At 35.6% G+C, this 17,794-nt stretch overlaps 3 protein-coding genes across 14 annotated transcripts; 1 reads left to right on the top strand and 2 right to left on the bottom strand.

The window, feature by feature from the left end:
- The first annotated feature begins 5,692 nt into the window (after positions 1–5,692).
- On the top strand, positions 5,693–15,362 carry LOC128875639 (galactoside alpha-(1,2)-fucosyltransferase 1-like). 7 transcript variants are annotated; one of them, XM_054121392.1, is made up of 4 exons: positions 5,693–6,250; positions 6,972–7,599; positions 7,664–7,914; positions 11,973–12,605. In XM_054121392.1, the coding sequence occupies exons 2-4, from the start codon at positions 7,136–7,138 to the stop codon at positions 12,038–12,040; spliced, it is 783 nt and encodes a 260-aa protein (XP_053977367.1). In that variant the 5' UTR covers positions 5,693–6,250; positions 6,972–7,135; the 3' UTR covers positions 12,041–12,605. The 7 variants fall into 7 exon arrangements, with proteins under 7 accessions (XP_053977367.1, XP_053977368.1, XP_053977370.1 ...); XM_054121393.1 differs by lacking the exon at positions 11,973–12,605 and adding an exon at positions 8,464–9,846 and having other exon boundaries at positions 5,694–6,250; XM_054121395.1 differs by lacking the exon at positions 11,973–12,605 and adding an exon at positions 15,110–15,362 and having other exon boundaries at positions 5,695–6,250.
- LOC128875633 (dynein regulatory complex subunit 4) lies at positions 9,463–11,965 on the bottom strand. The gene is made up of 8 exons (XM_054121375.1): positions 11,834–11,965; positions 11,517–11,728; positions 11,179–11,440; positions 10,850–11,110; positions 10,618–10,785; positions 10,464–10,550; positions 10,171–10,380; positions 9,463–10,100 (listed from the first exon to the last, which is right to left on the bottom strand). Exons 1-8 carry the CDS (start codon positions 11,834–11,836, stop codon positions 9,885–9,887), a joined length of 1,419 nt encoding a protein of 472 aa, XP_053977350.1. The 5' UTR covers positions 11,837–11,965; the 3' UTR covers positions 9,463–9,884.
- On the bottom strand, positions 12,271–17,758 carry LOC128875635 (pantothenate kinase 3). Of its 6 annotated transcripts, XR_008456855.1 has the most exons (11): positions 16,799–17,758; positions 15,370–15,547; positions 14,813–14,991; positions 14,559–14,732; positions 14,325–14,492; positions 14,176–14,252; positions 13,921–14,097; positions 13,673–13,841; positions 13,463–13,576; positions 13,124–13,381; positions 12,271–13,020 (listed from the first exon to the last, which is right to left on the bottom strand). XR_008456855.1 is itself a non-coding variant. In XM_054121380.1 (10 exons), the coding sequence occupies exons 2-10, from the start codon at positions 15,491–15,493 to the stop codon at positions 13,328–13,330; spliced, it is 1,236 nt and encodes a 411-aa protein (XP_053977355.1). In that variant the 5' UTR covers positions 15,494–15,547; positions 16,799–17,758; the 3' UTR covers positions 12,271–13,327. The 6 variants fall into 6 exon arrangements, 5 of the variants coding, with proteins under 5 accessions (XP_053977355.1, XP_053977358.1, XP_053977357.1 ...); XM_054121380.1 differs by having other exon boundaries at positions 12,271–13,381; XM_054121383.1 differs by having other exon boundaries at positions 12,271–13,381; positions 13,673–13,808.
- Positions 17,759–17,794: the final 36 nt, after the last annotated feature.

Below are 17,794 nucleotides of genomic sequence, written 5' to 3'. Positions count from 1 at the left end.
GAGTTGACACAAAGAAAATTTATAGAGAGGATGTGTCCTCTGTAGAAGCACACCAATCAGATATCCATCGCTGCTTCTGCTCGGCAAATGGTGCAGATATATCGGCTCGTTCTACTTGGACGGAAGGCACGATGAGAATCAAAGTTTAATCTGCAACACACAACTGCACATGGTGCGTCCGTTACGATCACATTGTTCTAAACAATTCTCTCTGGACCAGGAGATGCGTGACTACCAGGCTTGATTCCCGTACCGTTCGTCCCTTTTCTCTAAGGACGATGTCACGAAGTAAACGGGAGTCGCTATTTTATTTACCAACAACGCCAGCCTTTTTTTCTAAAATTCCTCGTCTCCATGCTGCTTCGAGTACTCCTTACTCCACGACAAACTCATCTTACGATCCAAAGGTAAAAGAGGATTCGTACTTACGTATCCAGTTATCGTGAATAAAAGCAGGCTCTCGCGTTATTTAAGATGAAGATACGACCAACTATTCGCGGTATATTATTCAAGCCGCTCGATCGAGATCTCGAGGCTCCCAAGTAAATCCTCGCCCACGTATACCATAGCCAATCACTTAGTAGATCCTTTGGATCCCGGTCACGAACGACCGAGGTCGTCGATACTCGGTAACGGCGAGATAGAAGCCGTATATAAGGCGAAGGGAAAAAACTGGATATGCGAGGGAGGATGATTTGGGAAGCCAGGATTAATAAAGCTGCTACGTAACATGGTTTCCGGCTAAAACGTTTTAAAGTATCAACGCTGAAAATCACCCCCGCCACTGGATACTCGTTGGATCGAGATTGCTCGTGCAAACAACGCGCGGTTCGTTGGTGTTTCCCGATGCGCTTCTTGGCGTTGTTTCATTAGAAGTCAGCAACAGAAGTAAACAACTAACGATAAGTCAAATATTCTGGTTCCAGTTCCCCACGCCTCGACTTCGTGTTCCGTTGGTTTATTCACAGAAAGTTTCGTAAACTCGAACGAATACGGGGTCGAATCGAGATATATCGAGCGAACGCAAAGATTTTAATCGAATTTATTGGGAACTCGAACGTTTCGGAAATATCGCAAGACAAAAATAAGAGACTGTCCGTTTACTCGAAACGCGAATCGAGTCGCTGCCCGTTTTTTTTTTTTTAGACTTTCGCGATCCTTGGTCGTATAACTTTGCAATCGATGTTACCGTCGCCGGATACTCTCAACGAACAAATATTTCAATATACTTTGTCTCTGCGTTCGCATGCACGCGCGTGTCCGTGTTTCGGTCGTACGGAATATCGAGCTTTCCTATAATATGCCTCCCCATAGGAAATTCATAAGATACTCGACGAACGTAAACAGTTCAAAAGCATTCTCCTACCGTGCAATATATCGGTGAATATTCAATATCGCGCGAACGAAAGTATCCGTGCGGGAAACGATTCGACCTCGACTTCCGACGCCGAGTAACGCCGACGAGAGTTCCTCCAAGCGAAAATCAGGATTAATTCAGTCCCCCAGTGAAAGTAACATCGGTCTGCATGAATAATGGGGCTGAAAATGCGGTCGCGCGGACGCGAGCGAATATACACTCGATTTAACTTTTAATTAATGGATTCGTTAAGGTAATAGGGTCTCCCCCTTGCCGAGACGAAGCTTTGGCCGCGCGCTAGTCCGAGATCGGGTGTAACTTTATCGCGTTAGTTTATCGCACGGAGATATAGTTCGCTTCGAATTGTTTGAGAATCGAGAATAAAATTGTTCACGCTGGGAAGCGATTTTGGACATCGAAGTTTAAGCAACCTCGAATTTAAATAATCACGCGTCGCGAACGAAGAACGAAACGCACCGTTGACGGTTCTCGCAGCCGCGAAATGATCGATACGTCACAGAGGAGGATCGACGAGAATTCGTTGAATCGAGAGGTACCGCGGTTGAGTAAGCGACAAAGGATGGCTTTGTCCTGTTCCGTACTGCGCACCCCGGAAGAGGAAATCGAAAGTGTGATAGGACCTCTGGGATGCAGCGGAGCTTGACTGCAGCTGACTACAACCTGTCTAACGCAGCCGATGTATTAACGCGGCCCGATCAGCGAGATACTGAACATCGCGCGCTTTCTTTCGTCATCGTTCTTTTCCCCAGCTGTCTTTTGCACGTACGATCGATATCGAATTCGAAAGCTATCGCTAATTTCTAATAGCGATAATAATATTTTAGCAACCGAAAAGATTTTTCAGACTACCGATGGCGATACGATAGCTGCGTTTCGCTAAGACGGATCTCTCCCCGGAACACCATCCAGACACACCCCCTGTGTCTCGATAACCCTTCGCCACCCTTTTAATCAACGCGATCCGAGTTACAGGGGGTGGAAGGTCGAAAAAAGGAAACAAGAACGAAAGTGAACAATACCGAACAGTATAGGAAACGAGGGAAGGAAAACGTGGACGGAAATGAAATCGAAATTATTTTTTCCTTTTCGTCGGTTTGTTCCCAATTTCTCCGTACGCAACAACGAAGGACGGGAAAAAAAGAAATACCATCGTGCTGAAACGCCGATCCAACCTCGAGCTTCGTTTTTTTAACGCGAGAAACAAACGCATTACGCAACGGGCGATCTCGCGAATCAAGTTACTAGTTTATTTCGCATCGGTCGGTTACGTTTCCATCGGCATCGCCTAACCTGCGAATAACCTTCGCCAAACTTCAACCATTGATTGATGACACGGCTTAGCGTTGTTACCTCGATTGATAACGGTAACGTTTCCTATGATTGCGATGTCAGTTTCAAGTGTTGTCTCGTAATGTACCGATAACACGCTCGTTCGACGCCATAGTCCTATTTTTCTTCGTTATTTCGTGGTCGATACTTTGTTAACAACAAACTCTCGAAGGGATATCCAACTATATCGTCCGCTCGCAATTACGAGAATGAAAGTTTGTTTACTCGACCTGGATACGGAGGGGAGGACGCCGCGCGGCGCAGACCGGATCACCATCCGTGATCGTAATGGAAATGGAATTCGGTTAATCGAGTCCGCCCAAGCAGGACTTTTTCTCGCGTTAATTACGGCGGCAATTAGCAGCCGACTCGCATCGTTATCAGCATTCTCAGGCAAGTTTTTTCTAAAACGTATTTCCGCGCCTCGGCGTCGCGAAATCGCGATAACACTCGCGTCCGAACGAAGAAGCGAGAAATGAAGCGAGGGACAACGAAATGGCGTGCTAGGGGAAGCCCTCTCCGATGGCCTTGAGCAGACAGTTTATTGTCCGACGACTGCCGTTGACAGGCACATACGATTTACAGGCGGTTCAAGAATTCTAATTTATATGGTCTGCCAAGTACAGCGCTGTCTCGCTTGTTGGATAAATCCGCGTTGGGAAGCGTCGGTTCCCTGTTTATTAAAAAAAAACTGTAACTAGGTTATGCCTATGAATGAATTGTAATTTCGTTATTTCAATCTTAACTGCGATACTACGTTAGGAACACATTCTTGAAACATTGTTCTTTTGATTTATGCAAAAAGAAAATTCGATTTTTTGAACCTGTTACACTGGAATCCCTCCTTAAACATTCCCAGCGCGGACACTTTCATTTCCGAGTGCTTCCGGTCCCGAAGAAATATCATCGTAGGAAATTGTAGACGGGATGCAACCGGCTAAGAATAAGCACGAAGCGTGGCCGAGTTTCGTATCGCGAACTTCCCTACCGCATAAACTTTTCGGCTCGGTTTGCAACGAGAATGAAAAGCAGGGTGGTCGATAGTTGGAAATTCCCATTCCAGTCGGGAAGACGTATCGCAACGAGATTAACGCACGTTTTAATAATCGTGCTACCTTGGAAACTCGCTCTCGGGAAGGGGGTGAAAGTTGGGGGTGCTTGTTCGGTTCATAAGAAACAAAATTACAACGCGACTGTTTTCGTCGATATTTATGGAGCAGATTTTTTTCGTCGTTGTATTCAGAGCAAATAATTCATCGATTACGGTTTTCACGGGGATGTTCTTGGCCTTTCACCCTGCCTCTCTTCTATCCTTGAAATGGGCACGACATAATCCGCAGCCCTTGGAAACCGTCCCTCCTTATTCTTGGTCGCATTGGCAGCCCATTTAAATAAGAGAGACATCTTTGACGAGATAGAGATAACGTGGAAGACCACCAAGAACCTCCTCCTCAATTCTGTGCGATGATAATCCTCTTACTTGGGAGTTCTCTCGGTGTCTTTCGATTATCCTGTAAAACATTGCATCGTCCCTGCAACAAGTACGTAAACCCTTGACGCGTCACTTCTGATCACTCGTTCATCGTTCATCGGTATCTCGAGAGATCGATCTACTGGTTTCGGTTGGCGGCCAGTCAATATTTAGCGGTTAAGGACCAGCTGGTGCGTCCGTATAAACAGCCTCGGTTTACTAACTAAATTACAGCGGCTGGTGACAACGAGGATACCTTGTGTATCTCTCCTCGGCCAGAGATTTGGTTTACGTAAGGACTAAGTTGGGAAGGGGAACGAAGAGGAAATATCCTGGTAGCTCATCGAGGGAAAGAGAAGGCCGCCAAGCCTGGGGAAGGGTGTCTTGCGGAAATTCGATGCTAATGAAGGAAATTGCGTAGATGCCAAACCAGTATTTCCCCTATCCCTCGTCCTTCTCGACGCTAGGGCCCTCCTACCAAGCGGCAGTAACGAATTTCTCTCCTGCTTTGCGTCTACGAGCCGTATCTAGAGGCTCGCTAATTTTCTATTTACTGACTCGCTATGTACTAACGGTTACTTCCTTATATAACTCTCTGCTTGTTCATATATTTTCTTGCGTGGTCGTGACGTCTATATGACAACGTTATATTCGAGTAGCCGTTTTAAAGGAGGAGAAGGAACGCTGTTTGGAAAAGCTGTATATTTTTTAGTTACTTGCGAAGAATTTGTTCGCTTCGTTTTTCAAAGATCCAGATGTTTCGTTTGTTTTTTTTTTTTTTTTGTTTTCAGCAACAAAGACTCGAAGAAAACTCGATAAGTTTGTCGATTTCTACGCGAATAAATGACGATGTTGCTGTCTCGTATGCAGAGCGCGAAGCACGTTTCCGTCCACGCGCTCCTCGTCCCTTGACTTCCGCCTACGCAATCAAATTTCATTTAGCTTGATTCCCAGCGAGCCGAAATGCAATTTCAACGCAAACACCGGCAACGTAAACTTTCAACGTTGACTACAGTTTGCGTCAACCAGAGCTGGTTTCAGCATCTTCGACGCCTTATCGCGTTAATCCTTCCTCGTTCATTCTTTAACAAGGGTAGATAAGAAAATGATTGCAGTGAAATCTGAATTAAACATCGCTCATCAATTTAATCCACGATTTATAATACAATTCGTAATTTTATCCTGACATTCGACCAATATATTGGCGCCCTCATTTTACGGGGTATGCGATGGTATCGCCATCTCGCAATGAGAAGGTCGAACTAAAATTCCGACCTCCGATCAGCGCACCACCGGGAAAACGCCCAAGCTCGTCCTCGAATAATTTTTTTTGTCACCATTAGATGGCGCCATTTACCTTGTGTTTACCGGCACCTGTCGGTACATTACCATAACGTCGGTAAACCATAGTGAAAATGGCGTCATCTACCTTTAAAAATAGTAATAGTATTCAAGGACAAACTTGGACATTTTCCCCATAGAGGCGCTGAGCGATCCAGATAATTACCGAGGTCCTAAATGGAAATAAACAGCTTACAGATATAACAAGAAACTCGTTGTTTGAAACACCGATTTCGTAAAAAAATCGTTGGTTTTGCCACTACTCGTCAGTTATTAAAGCGTCTTTAGAATAGATGGTATATCTAGTCCGACCAAGTCCGTCCGGCGCCAACTGAAATTACGAATCTATATATCATATCGACCAGGGGTGACGGTTCCCCATGACGTCATCCGTCGGGACAACATTCCCCGTTCCAAGGATGGCAGTTGGACCAGAACAAAGTGTCGTTCATTGTTTGACGTCCTGTTCAAACAGTTTTGGAAATGATTTTTAGAAAAGTGTTACGATACGAAAACTAAATGATATATCGTGATTGTTCGTGTATGCGAAAGAACATTGATCAAGGGATAGAAGGCATCTCGTGGATACGCAACAAGCGTCAATGCACGAGACACACATCGATTTCACCGGGAAAACATGAGTGACGGAAACAGCGGACGAATCGACGAGAGTCTCACGAGTGGTACTGGTAGTTCTCTTCGAATCCAATGCGAATATTTTGTTGGAACCGGTGAGTGATCTAAAAAACCGTCGTTTACAGTTAAACAAATTTTATTCGAACATCAACGTAATTTGATCTCTCTTGATCTCATGAGACCGCTCCAAAATGAACTCTCTTTTAATAATTATATTTTAAACAATTTTTTTTATCATTTAAATGTAAGTAATTAAAATATTAATTTCTATTTTACTATTTAGCATTTCGAATATTCTTACAGTGCTATTCGTAGCTATACAAACAGTCAATGATATTCTTGTATATATGTATGACAAAGTTCATGTAACACCTGAAGCTCATCACCTGTTAACCATTCTGTAACATAATTTCCTATGCAACGTGTAATATAATTTTATTAGATTCGAAATAAACAAATGCAATTTTAATTTACATATACGGTGCTTTGTATAATAAATCCTTGCTGAATTAGTAGCTTTAAAACAGTTATTTACTAGGCCATGTCCTTTTTCGCTATTTGTCTAAAATAGGCATGTACTACTCGATAGAAGTATTCATTGTTTCCCTAGTAGACTAACAAATTTTGATATTTTGTATGCAAAATGTAAAACAATTTAAAATATTCTGAAATTATAATACAAAATGTGTACAAATTTTCAACATTTTCCAACCATTTCCTACTATTCTTGCTAGTTATGTATCCCTTAATTCTATTATTGTCTATAGTTAGAATATATGTGCTCTTCCATATAAATGATATATTATCGTTATAAAGATGTACGTCGGAAAGCAAAGGACATGGCACACCAGTAGATACAAAATGTTGGACTAGTGGAAGTTGAAGAGTAGAAAGTAAAAAACAGAGAGCAATAGCGCAGAAGATAGAAAAAGAATTGATCGGTACGTAGTGACAGCATCGTACAAGAGCAAATAAGGAGAATGAGTCACGCTCAGCAGCATGTACTTGCAAGCGCAATAGTTCTCGCTCTGATAGTGGTCTTTGGCATCCATGTCTTCCTGTTTCCTATGTACACATCCAACCCACCAGCTCGTCACATTAAAATATCGACGTACGAGCAAGCTCTTTGTCGTACCACCTTAAAGAATGTCAGAATACCACCAGAGTGGAGAAATCCTTGTCCCAAATATGGAATAGTTTCGGCAGTACAAGGTGGCAGACTTGGAAATCAAATATGGGAATATGTCTCTGTGTGGGCAACTGCTAGAAGAACTGGTTTAGAACCATTCATGCCACGTTGCATACTGAAAACCCTCGAGGAATACTTCGAAAATCTCAGTATTCCGCCGCTCAGTTACATCGGACGATGCAGTCTAGATGTTAGTCAGATTGTCAATTCTCTTGGACAATGGAACAGTACAGAACAAAACATCATCATACCAAGGTAGCGACTTTATAGTTGACGATAACTATTTATCGTGTTAGTCGTTCAACGTTTTTATTGTCAGATACGCAGCTTACTGGTCTCTCATCTTGGTGTGGTTGGACGATATACGAAGAGAATTTACGTTTAAGCCAAATTTAAGAACTTACGCGGAAAGGGTACTGAAAGAAGTAGCGGAAGAATTTAACTTGCTCGAACCAACGTTTGTAAGCATTCATGTACGAAGAACAGATTACATAGATTATCTATGGCAGAAATTGAAAATTAGACCTGCCCCTGTCAGCTACTACTTTGCGGCAATGGATTACTTTATTGGCAAGTATAATAATGTAGTATTTGTAGTAACTAGCGATAATATAGTGTGGTGCAAGTATAATTTGCATAGTAAACGACATAGAATCAAATTTGTGTCCGATATCGACGCAAAAGGTCCTGGCAAAGACCTTGCAGTTTTATCAGCATGTAATCACAGTATTATAGATTATGGTACATACGGTTCATTTGGCGCAATTTTAGCCGCTGGTGAGACTGTAGTGTACAATGTAACGACATACTTTTCTACCTTAATTGCCGAAGTTTTGCCAAACTGGAAGATAATGAGTTGAATTAAAATCAAAAGAGCACTTTTTATGGATCTCAAATTAAAAATAACGCGTGTACAAACACTTTATTAAAAAATACTTTTTATACGGATTCAAACGATAATTTCGTTCGATTTTAGAACGTGAAGGTAACATTCTATGATGTTTATTTCAAAATTGAAAATGCTCAATGATGAAATTTTTTCACATAACATTATTTTATTGGGCACGAATATCCGTTTATTGTTTATTATTTTTACAAAAAAATAATATTTTTTTTTAGATATAATATTCACCGTTTTTAATTGATAAATAATGAATTACATCATTCCGATATATTGTTTCAACAATTTAAAAAAAAAAATAAATGAAAGTGTATTATTATATTTCACTAAATTTTTATCAAAATGATACAAGTACAATGCTGATAAATTGCTTAAGAACAAACAATCTGCATAGTTTTTCACTTGATTATGGCACTATTAGATAAATCTTAGAAATCAGTGCACCTTGAATAGTAGTAAGAAAATTTACATATTTTAAAGAATTTGTAAAGATCTAACATAGAAGAGGGATACAACGGAACAATGGACCACAAATGTCTAAAATTAAAACAGATGCTTATTTTTTTTACTACTGTGATTCAAACACACACGGCCCTGAAAAATTGAATAGATCCAATATTCTTTTGACATAACGAACCAACCAGCTGAGAATAATTTAAAAATCTACAAAGGAAAATATTACTATCCTTCACAGTGGTCAGATTTAAGCAGTGATTTTTGGATGTTCATATTATTGTTTTCAAAATTATAAGTACTTGACTAGTTTAGACATTTTTCGTGATATAATGTAACAATCTGAAAAAGAGCATAGTTAAATGTACTTGCATTATGCATCTAATACGTCTTTCACGCAAAGACAAATTTGCAGATGTAGAAAGAAAAAGTATTAATGATCTATGACTCTTATGATGTACAATGATTTCAACTGTGATTCTATTTCTTATTGTGCCAAAATTCTTAATATACATTCACATACAAAAAATATATATATAAATATGTGTGTGTGTGTGTGTGTGCAGAAAATATATACATTAACTAGTGTACATATGTACACATCCACACACATATACAATGAAGTTATATCTATACAAGGTATTATATAATGTTTACAAGTATGCAAAAAAGGATGGATTATTTCTTCACTTAACAATTAAATATTTCTGAAACTGAAAAAATCAATAGATCGAAGGAAAACGTATTTTACAATAAGCCCAGTGTATAAGTGTTTCAAGTTTATTAACCACGTGACCTGATATATTCGATTTATAATATTTTATAAATTAGTTTAGTCAATGTGTTTATGTCTATATGTTAACATCTATATATATATAAAGCATCTTCATTGTATTTGATGCCTGTTAGTTGTTAATTATAAGAAAAAGTACGATCAAAGAGGCGATATGAAACTGTATCACAATTCAGAATTTATGAAAGTGTTGAGATATAAATTGAATAGGGATAATTATAAATGTATACAACTTTCAGGCACTGATATGACCTACTCTGTACATTCTCTGTGATAATTTTATGTAATTTGTATAAAAATAAGACAGATGTGCTGAAATTTATCTGTTTTACAAAATAAATATAGTCTAAAATCATCTATACTACTCTTACTTATTTATTAAAATAATATATACTAGCGATTTGTAGTAACAAGACCAGCTGGTCCCAGTCCTAACTTTGAACTTACTGCCTTTACACGTAGCGGCTGAAAACCAAGTTCACTAATCGGAATCCCGTATTCCTGTAACTTAGCTTCGTATGTTCTAAGTAAATCCTCGTGCGCTTTACAAACTTTCGCCAATTCATATTGGAGATCTTGTATAGCACTATTCTTTCTATTCAGTATATTCTGTATAAGAAAATGTGAGTTACACGAATGTAGAAACAGAAAGGATTCAAATTGTTGAAAAGTTGCAAACCTCCAATTTTTTATTAGCATTGACAACAGCCATTGGATCCAACTGAGCAGCAGCAAGTACCTCACTGATTTGTGCTTCACGTTGTTCTAATAAATCTGATAATTTTTCGAGTTTCTTTTCCAAGAGGACATTCTTCAATCCTGTCTTTTGTTGAAGTTCGAGTATAGCTGAGACAAATCTTGAGTGTAATTCATCTCTTTCAGATTGACACTAACGAATAAGACGTAGTTTGAGTAAAATAAAAAATGTACTTTTTTTTAAACAAGAAAAGCATATACTTATTGTTGGTATACTTTTTCAAAACGTAATTCCAATACTTCGTTTTCCCATTTCAAATTTTCGAAATCTTTCTGAACAATATTTAATCTTTTTTTTGTATTCTGAAAGGATAAAAAATGATGCTTTCAAAATATCATACAATCGCCTTAGACAAGTAAAAATACTAACGGTTAAAGATAGTTTATCTTTTTCATAACTTGCAAGTTGACGACTAAGATGCGCTACAGACTCTTCGTGAGACTTCAAATCCACAGAATATTTTTTATTCTCAATCGTCAATTCCCGTACTTGTTTTTTCATCCGCTCCTCGTTACCTCTCATTATTTCCATTTGTTCCTACGACATCATATTACAATAGCATTGTAACACTAATAAATTTTGTATTTTATATGGATTGTACCTTCATACTCTTAATCAAGGATAGATTGTTCAAAGTAATATCGTTATAGTAATTTTTCATTTCCGAGAATGCTGTCTCGTGATTTTTTATTAAATTAGCAATTTGTGTATTTTTTCTCTCTTCCACTTCAGTAATTTCCATACGATGTTTTAGCATAAGAGATTCGTACTGGGTTGTTAACTTTTGTTCATATTTTTGTTCCATTTCCGCAGCTTCAGTTTCAAACTGTTTTGTCATTTTATCTATTTCCTCGGCATTTTGCTAGATAATAAAGTTTAATTTGCAAAAATTTGTTTAACATTAAAAAATTTTTTACATTTCTTTCATACCAATTTTAATGCACGTATTTCATTAATATGGGCTAGCTCTTGTTCCTTCTGTATATTTTTTAGATCCTTTTTATCTTTATACAATTCGTTCGCTTGAGCCATATGATCATCTTGTGCCAGTTTAAGTGCAACTATGTGATCAGCTTTAGTTTCTGATAGATTAGTCTGATGTTCATACATTAAGTGTTTAACTTTCTGCTTGTATAATTTGAGTTCTGCTTCATGTTTTTCTGCTAGTTCCTCTTTTTCACGTTCTTTATTTCTTCATGAATAACAGATAATAAATTAGTTGAACGCACGATTAAATATTCTGATTAAAATACACATTGCAATAACACCTGACAATTGTACGTGCTTCGTCTAGTTGATGTTTTGTGATTTCCCAAAAAGTTCTGAGCTTGTCTCTTTCAAGTTGGAAAAAATTTCTCTCTTCTCTTTCACGTTCCAATTCTTCAAGTATCTTGTGCGAATAAATTTCTAACTGTTCTCTACTCATTTTGGTTGTATCAACTCCATCTACTGTATCAGGTGCCTTTATTTTTTTCGGTGCCTACAAAATTTTGATAAAAGAAAAATTAATACAATTTATATTAATAATGTAATTAGGATTTCGTTCATTAGTAATTACATTTGTGATCGAAACTTTATAACTTACCATTTTTACAAACAAGTAGGATAAAGGAAAGTGATATTAGTCACAACTTCAAGAGATACAAATAACTATTTAACGAATTAAGTTGTAAAAACAGTGATTAGAGTAATTGTAATTATAAAATATTTAATTTTTCTGACAGATATGATAAAGAGTAGCACATCACTACTTGACTCCAAAGTACTGTTACACTCACTTACACTATTTTGATAGAACAGTTGCTAAGTGACCAAAACTCATGATTTACGGAAGGGGAGGAAGGGATATATAGAACACGCAATATAATATACGTATTAATGTATTTTTTAGAATTGTATCATTTTATTATAAGTTACGCGTACCAAAAATGTAATAAAAGCCTAATAAATATATGAAAATCTAATAATATAATTTAAACCGCATTTTCAATTTTGTAATAATAGTTTAAGCCGTATAACATCTCATGCCAAATATGGAATCATTTATTAATATAAGAAAATTACATTTGTTCCTACCCCATAAAAATAAATATATAAACAAATTTCTTATCCTTTTATCTTTAAATTCATACACATGTTAACTATAACGTCAAACATGTAGTAAAATACGTATAGCAAAAACATCTTTTATAGTGCTACAAAACAAATATCCTCGTGATATTTTACGTTCTATTGTTCGTCACCTTGTAAATTAATCTATAAAAAAAATGTCTAACAATGATCATCTGATTTCTTACGTGTTCTTGTGGCACGCTATACATTTGTTAAAATTCAATAATAATAACTATCTGATACAGTACTCCTCACATTTTTCAAACAGCTAAAAAAATGCATGTAAATAACACTTAAATGTGGCCACCGACCGTTACATGTAATTTGTATAATTTTTAATAATTATTGTAACATAACATTAATCAATTGTTATATTTCATAACTTCTACTAATTAAAGTAAAAAAAAAATATTCATAGCAAAATGAATAATAATAATTTAATACGTACTTAATATTTATTACTGACTTTTGTGTTAATAGCAGTTCCGAACGATTAAAACGATTCTGAATATATATCTATTAAAATGTTTAAAAAGCATAATATGAGGTAGACCCTTGTTACCCGTGTGAAGAATATTCGGGTAAGTTGTATGCGTTTGGGTTTTGGTCCGTTGTAGTTTCTTTCGTTAAACTCGCACAAGGTTTGTGCCCACATTAGGTCTTTATGCAATAATCATGTAACGTATTTCGAAATAATAACTTATTATAGTGTGCTTATTCAAAATTGTAATAAATACGGTTACATTTAAAGACATAACCTTACCACAGGTTGGTGCCATAGATCAATTTCACGCAACATTATAACTTCATACATAACATATACACATGATAATTCCTGAGAAATTAAATATTGCATAACAAAAATAAATAATTATGTTAAATAATTGCATAACCATCCTCATGAAAAAGATTCATTTGAGTTGCAGTATCAAATGGAATGCTAAATATTATGCAATTTTCTATGATTTTAGCATGTTTCGCCATTGAATTGTAGCAAACATCCTACTGCACCAAAGTAACCCTGTAATTGAAAGAAAAATGAAGACTAAGATCATTTTATGTTTTCAGAATTAGTTAAAGGTGTATTTCAAATGTACTTCACCTCATGTTCTAAGAACAAAGCTTTCATTGTTCCTTTAGACCAATAATCCATAGCATAGGCCAAAAGTTTCATTGATATAGGATTCACTCTAAGGAAGTTTCCTACAAACACTACCTAAAAGTACCAGCACACATCATCATCGTTTTTATTGTTGTTGTTGTTGTTAAATACTGTGTGTGTAAAATTACTCATGAGTAATATTTCCTTTACCCTTTCAATTTTTTCATTGACGGCACACATACGTGCAATAGAACCAATATTATTTGTAATAGTGACAAGTGTTGCACGTGCAAGGTCTTCTTTACGAACTGCATTTCGACGATCTTTGGAATTCATTTGTCCAAAACTGCATATATATTGAAAACATGCAAGTAAATCACTTAAATAAAAAGTAAATCATAAAAATGAAACATAAAGTCCAGTATGTTTGTTTCTATAATTATTAAGTTTTATCAGACCTGCTTGCAACAAGATCTCCAGGAAGACCAAAAGGTCCATAACCGCCACCATAAATGTCCTTAACCAATTTGTCAACTCTAGTATTATCACCTCCTGTTGCTAATTCTATTGCTTCTTCGAATGTATTGCACCCAGTTAGTAAGCAACATAATCCTAAAAATGTACCACCACCTAGGCTAAATTTAAAATAAATTCATCAATATTAAGCTTCTTTATATGATTTATGTATCATTGTTATTGCAAAAATAACATACCTGGTTCCAGATATTCTTTTATAGTTGTCTGGCCCATAAACAGCTAGTATGCTTACTCCTGATCCTATATTTACAAGCTGTAAAAAATAGTTGTAAAATGAAATGTTCATTCTTTGGCATATGACTGAATGTATGAAGATTGTACATACCAAAAAAGGATAAGGTTCAGAAAAGTCATAAGGAACCTTCTGACATTTACTATCATCCGTAGGATGAGACCAATAATAACATTCATGTGGATTAGTTGTCTCTATATAAAGTATACCACGTATTAAACTATCTAATTCATCAAATTTTGCTAAATTCATGTTTACTTCCTGTTAAAAGAATATTTATGTCGAATTTAATAACAATAAGATGAATATATTTATATTTGTACTCACTTGTTTAAAATTTTTTTCAAATTTATATGCTCCACCACCGGTAGCACAAACTGTTGTTACAAGATTAGCCATTCCCTTAGATCTGGCTAAGGCTAAAAAATTTCCCATTTCACTTGTGGGAAATCTAATAAAATGTAATGTACCACGTCTACCTCTGATACAGACATTATCCATCTTCAATATAAATAATATTATATGCATGGTGTAGCTTTCTTTGTAAATATTTAAAAGGTTAAATCAATAGAAAAACATACCTGTAAATGCGTATCTCTGTGACCTGTTTTCCCGTAAGCTGAATTTTTAACTAAATATCGCCGAATATTTTTTAATATTTCTATCTCTGCATCTGCTTCATCTCTTGTAATGTCTTTCGGTTCAAAATATACTAATTTGGATAATGTACCTCCTATATCCATACCAAACCATGGCATTGCTAAATGAAAAAATAGAAAACATAATATGATTACATCAATTAGTAATAATACAGTAAAATAATATTTAAATGTTTGAATCACTTAGGGGACTTATCAAATAAAATGCATTCGTTGCAGGTGTTTAATGTAAATAACTTAGCATACATGAAAAACACAACTTTCTGGCGAACAATAACAAGCAGCAAAATTAATTGGAAACAAATACGCATTTGCACTACATACACTTACAATATAAATAAGTGTAAAGAAATATGAAAAAAAAAGTAAAATAAGTGTTTCCTTTTTAAATGATTTTAACAAAGCTATAATTAAAGCAATAATCACGTTTAGGAAATGATTATCATAAAGAAATAAAAGTGGCTACTCTAAGCACACACAATTTAATGGCTCACAAGGTGATGAATGATTTTTGGATTCCTTGGCTGATTCTTCAGCACCATTGTAACCATTGGATGCCATAACTTTTGTAATAATATGATTTTTATAACTCTGAGGACTCATTGTTAAACTTTGAGTTATTTATAATTCTCTCCAATGCAATGTAAATTTCTTTGTCTAAAAATTAAAGAAAATAACAATTATATTCACGCCATGATTAAATACTCATTGATATATCAATGTTTTAAATTACTAATTATTAGACTACTGATATAAAAAATATATATGTAAAATAAAATGACAATATCACATTTGCATATGAAATGTATTCTGTGTGTAATTTGATCAATAAGATCAATGCTATGCTAATGTATTGTACATTAAATTTAAATTACGAAAGATAAATAAATAACTTCCATAAAGTATTGCATTGTATCTGGAAGTTCAAGATACAATTTATTTTGTATAGTATTCCTTTTCTAAACATGTAATGGTATACAGAATAGTAGCAGATAGCAAAGGTTACTTTTTAATTAGACATCAGGACTATATTATATGTTATTTAGGTCATTATAAAAAGTATAGTGATACTTTACAGAAAGCTAAGTAAACATTTAGTACATTTGTATTGTAAGTAAATGATAAAGGAAGTACATGAATTAGTTCATTATAATTAAATAAACAGTTATTTATATATAAGTTTTTCTCTGATTGTTAGATTAATATAATAATTTATGCGACATTTTCGGCATTAAAAACATACTTCGCTCAACGGTTTATGATTAAACTAAAATGTTTTAGAAACGTTTTAGCTTAAACTTAAGTAAGTGCATGACACGGCGTTCATGGTAATAAAAAGTAAATTATTACTTTACAATTTAATTACTGACTGGGCCGATCAACGAAAAATTGTATTTGAAAATTTCTAATTAAAATCGCGACTGTGTTGAAAACGGTGAAACGATGCATGTAACGTTAACGTCGTTACATAGATATTTACAATAAACGTTAAAGAATTTTACAAAATTGTTGGGCTTTAAAATCGTTGATAATTACTTGCAAAGTAACGCCATCGATACTTGTGACGATCTTAAACGAGTCGTATGAGCGTCAGCAGATACGCGTAAACGTAATCACTCGGAACTATCGTGAGATATCACGCGATTGACAAGTTTTTTTTTTATCAGAATTTCAGTCAGCAAAAAAGGAAAAAAAAAGAAACGATATCGACAGTATATTAGATATGTACGTGGCTACTATTGGCTAACCACAGACACGCGAGAGGACAAAATACAACTACTACTTTGTGCACGCCAGCCAACGATGGAGAAACGAATCGAATGGAACCGAATGAAAGCGTAATAACCGTATCATATATGGTATATAAAGCGTGAAGTGTAAAAGAAACAAGAAGTGATATACTCTTACCTGGTAACGTCATTTCAAAGGAAATATTAGATTCTTACGAGTTATGATATTGTTCTAGGAACTCGTTGTGGAACAGTTATCAAAATTAACACTAAGAAGACTAACTGGTCATAATTTGTCGAATCATAATTTCATTTCATCGACGGTTCAGCATTTACGCGTAAACAATATATATATATATATATATAGCTAGCTACTCGCGATTTCAAATATGGATTTTCCTTTCGTTAAATTCTTTAGTCGAATTTAGGGAAATTGTTAAAACTTTCATCACAATCACTAAACTAGTCTATGTAGATATAGAGACGTCTCGTCCCCGTAATAGCAAACAGCTCAGTACTGCTCAGTACCACTCAGTACCACTCAGTACAGTACACAGTACAACAGTATCGTTCAGTACTATCTTGCGAACATGTGAAGATCAACCGACGCGATACTCCTTCCTCTTTTAACCCTTATTTGCCTTTTAAATTTTTGTGACTACGTTGTACAGCGGTCGCGAAGCCATGAAACCGTCGGTTTTTTAATTTTTTCCTGTACCCACGTGTAACATCAAACTGCTGACGTCATCGATCCGTCCTACTAAGTTTTTACTGAAAATGTCAAACGGCTGTGTAAAAACGACCACGTGATGTCGTCGATAAACTTAAATATTTTCGAACACAGAACTGAGAAATAATTCCTTTCAGAAACGTGGATTACAAAGTTCAGAATAAGATAGACTCTGTTCGCTGTCGTCTATATATACAGTTTATATACTTACTATTTTGCAATCTCTCGATCACGTGTGTTCGACAGATTTAGAATATAAACAAAATCATAGCTGTATTATTCTTATTTTACGTAATTAAAACCTAATGTCAAATCAAGATTTTAACATTCCCTATTACGACACCAAATGAATAAATCTTAATAATTATTCGGCGGACTCAATAGTCGGATATAGAATCGAAATGATATTTAAAATTATGCAAACTGTATGAAATTGTAATAAGA

The sequence above is a fragment of the Hylaeus volcanicus genome, chromosome 4 (assembly GCF_026283585.1).
Source record: "Hylaeus volcanicus isolate JK05 chromosome 4, UHH_iyHylVolc1.0_haploid, whole genome shotgun sequence".
Lineage (NCBI taxonomy): Eukaryota > Metazoa > Arthropoda > Insecta > Hymenoptera > Colletidae > Hylaeus > Hylaeus volcanicus.
Note: the sequence above shows the minus strand (reverse complement) of the source record. Positions and strands in the feature narration are given on the sequence as shown.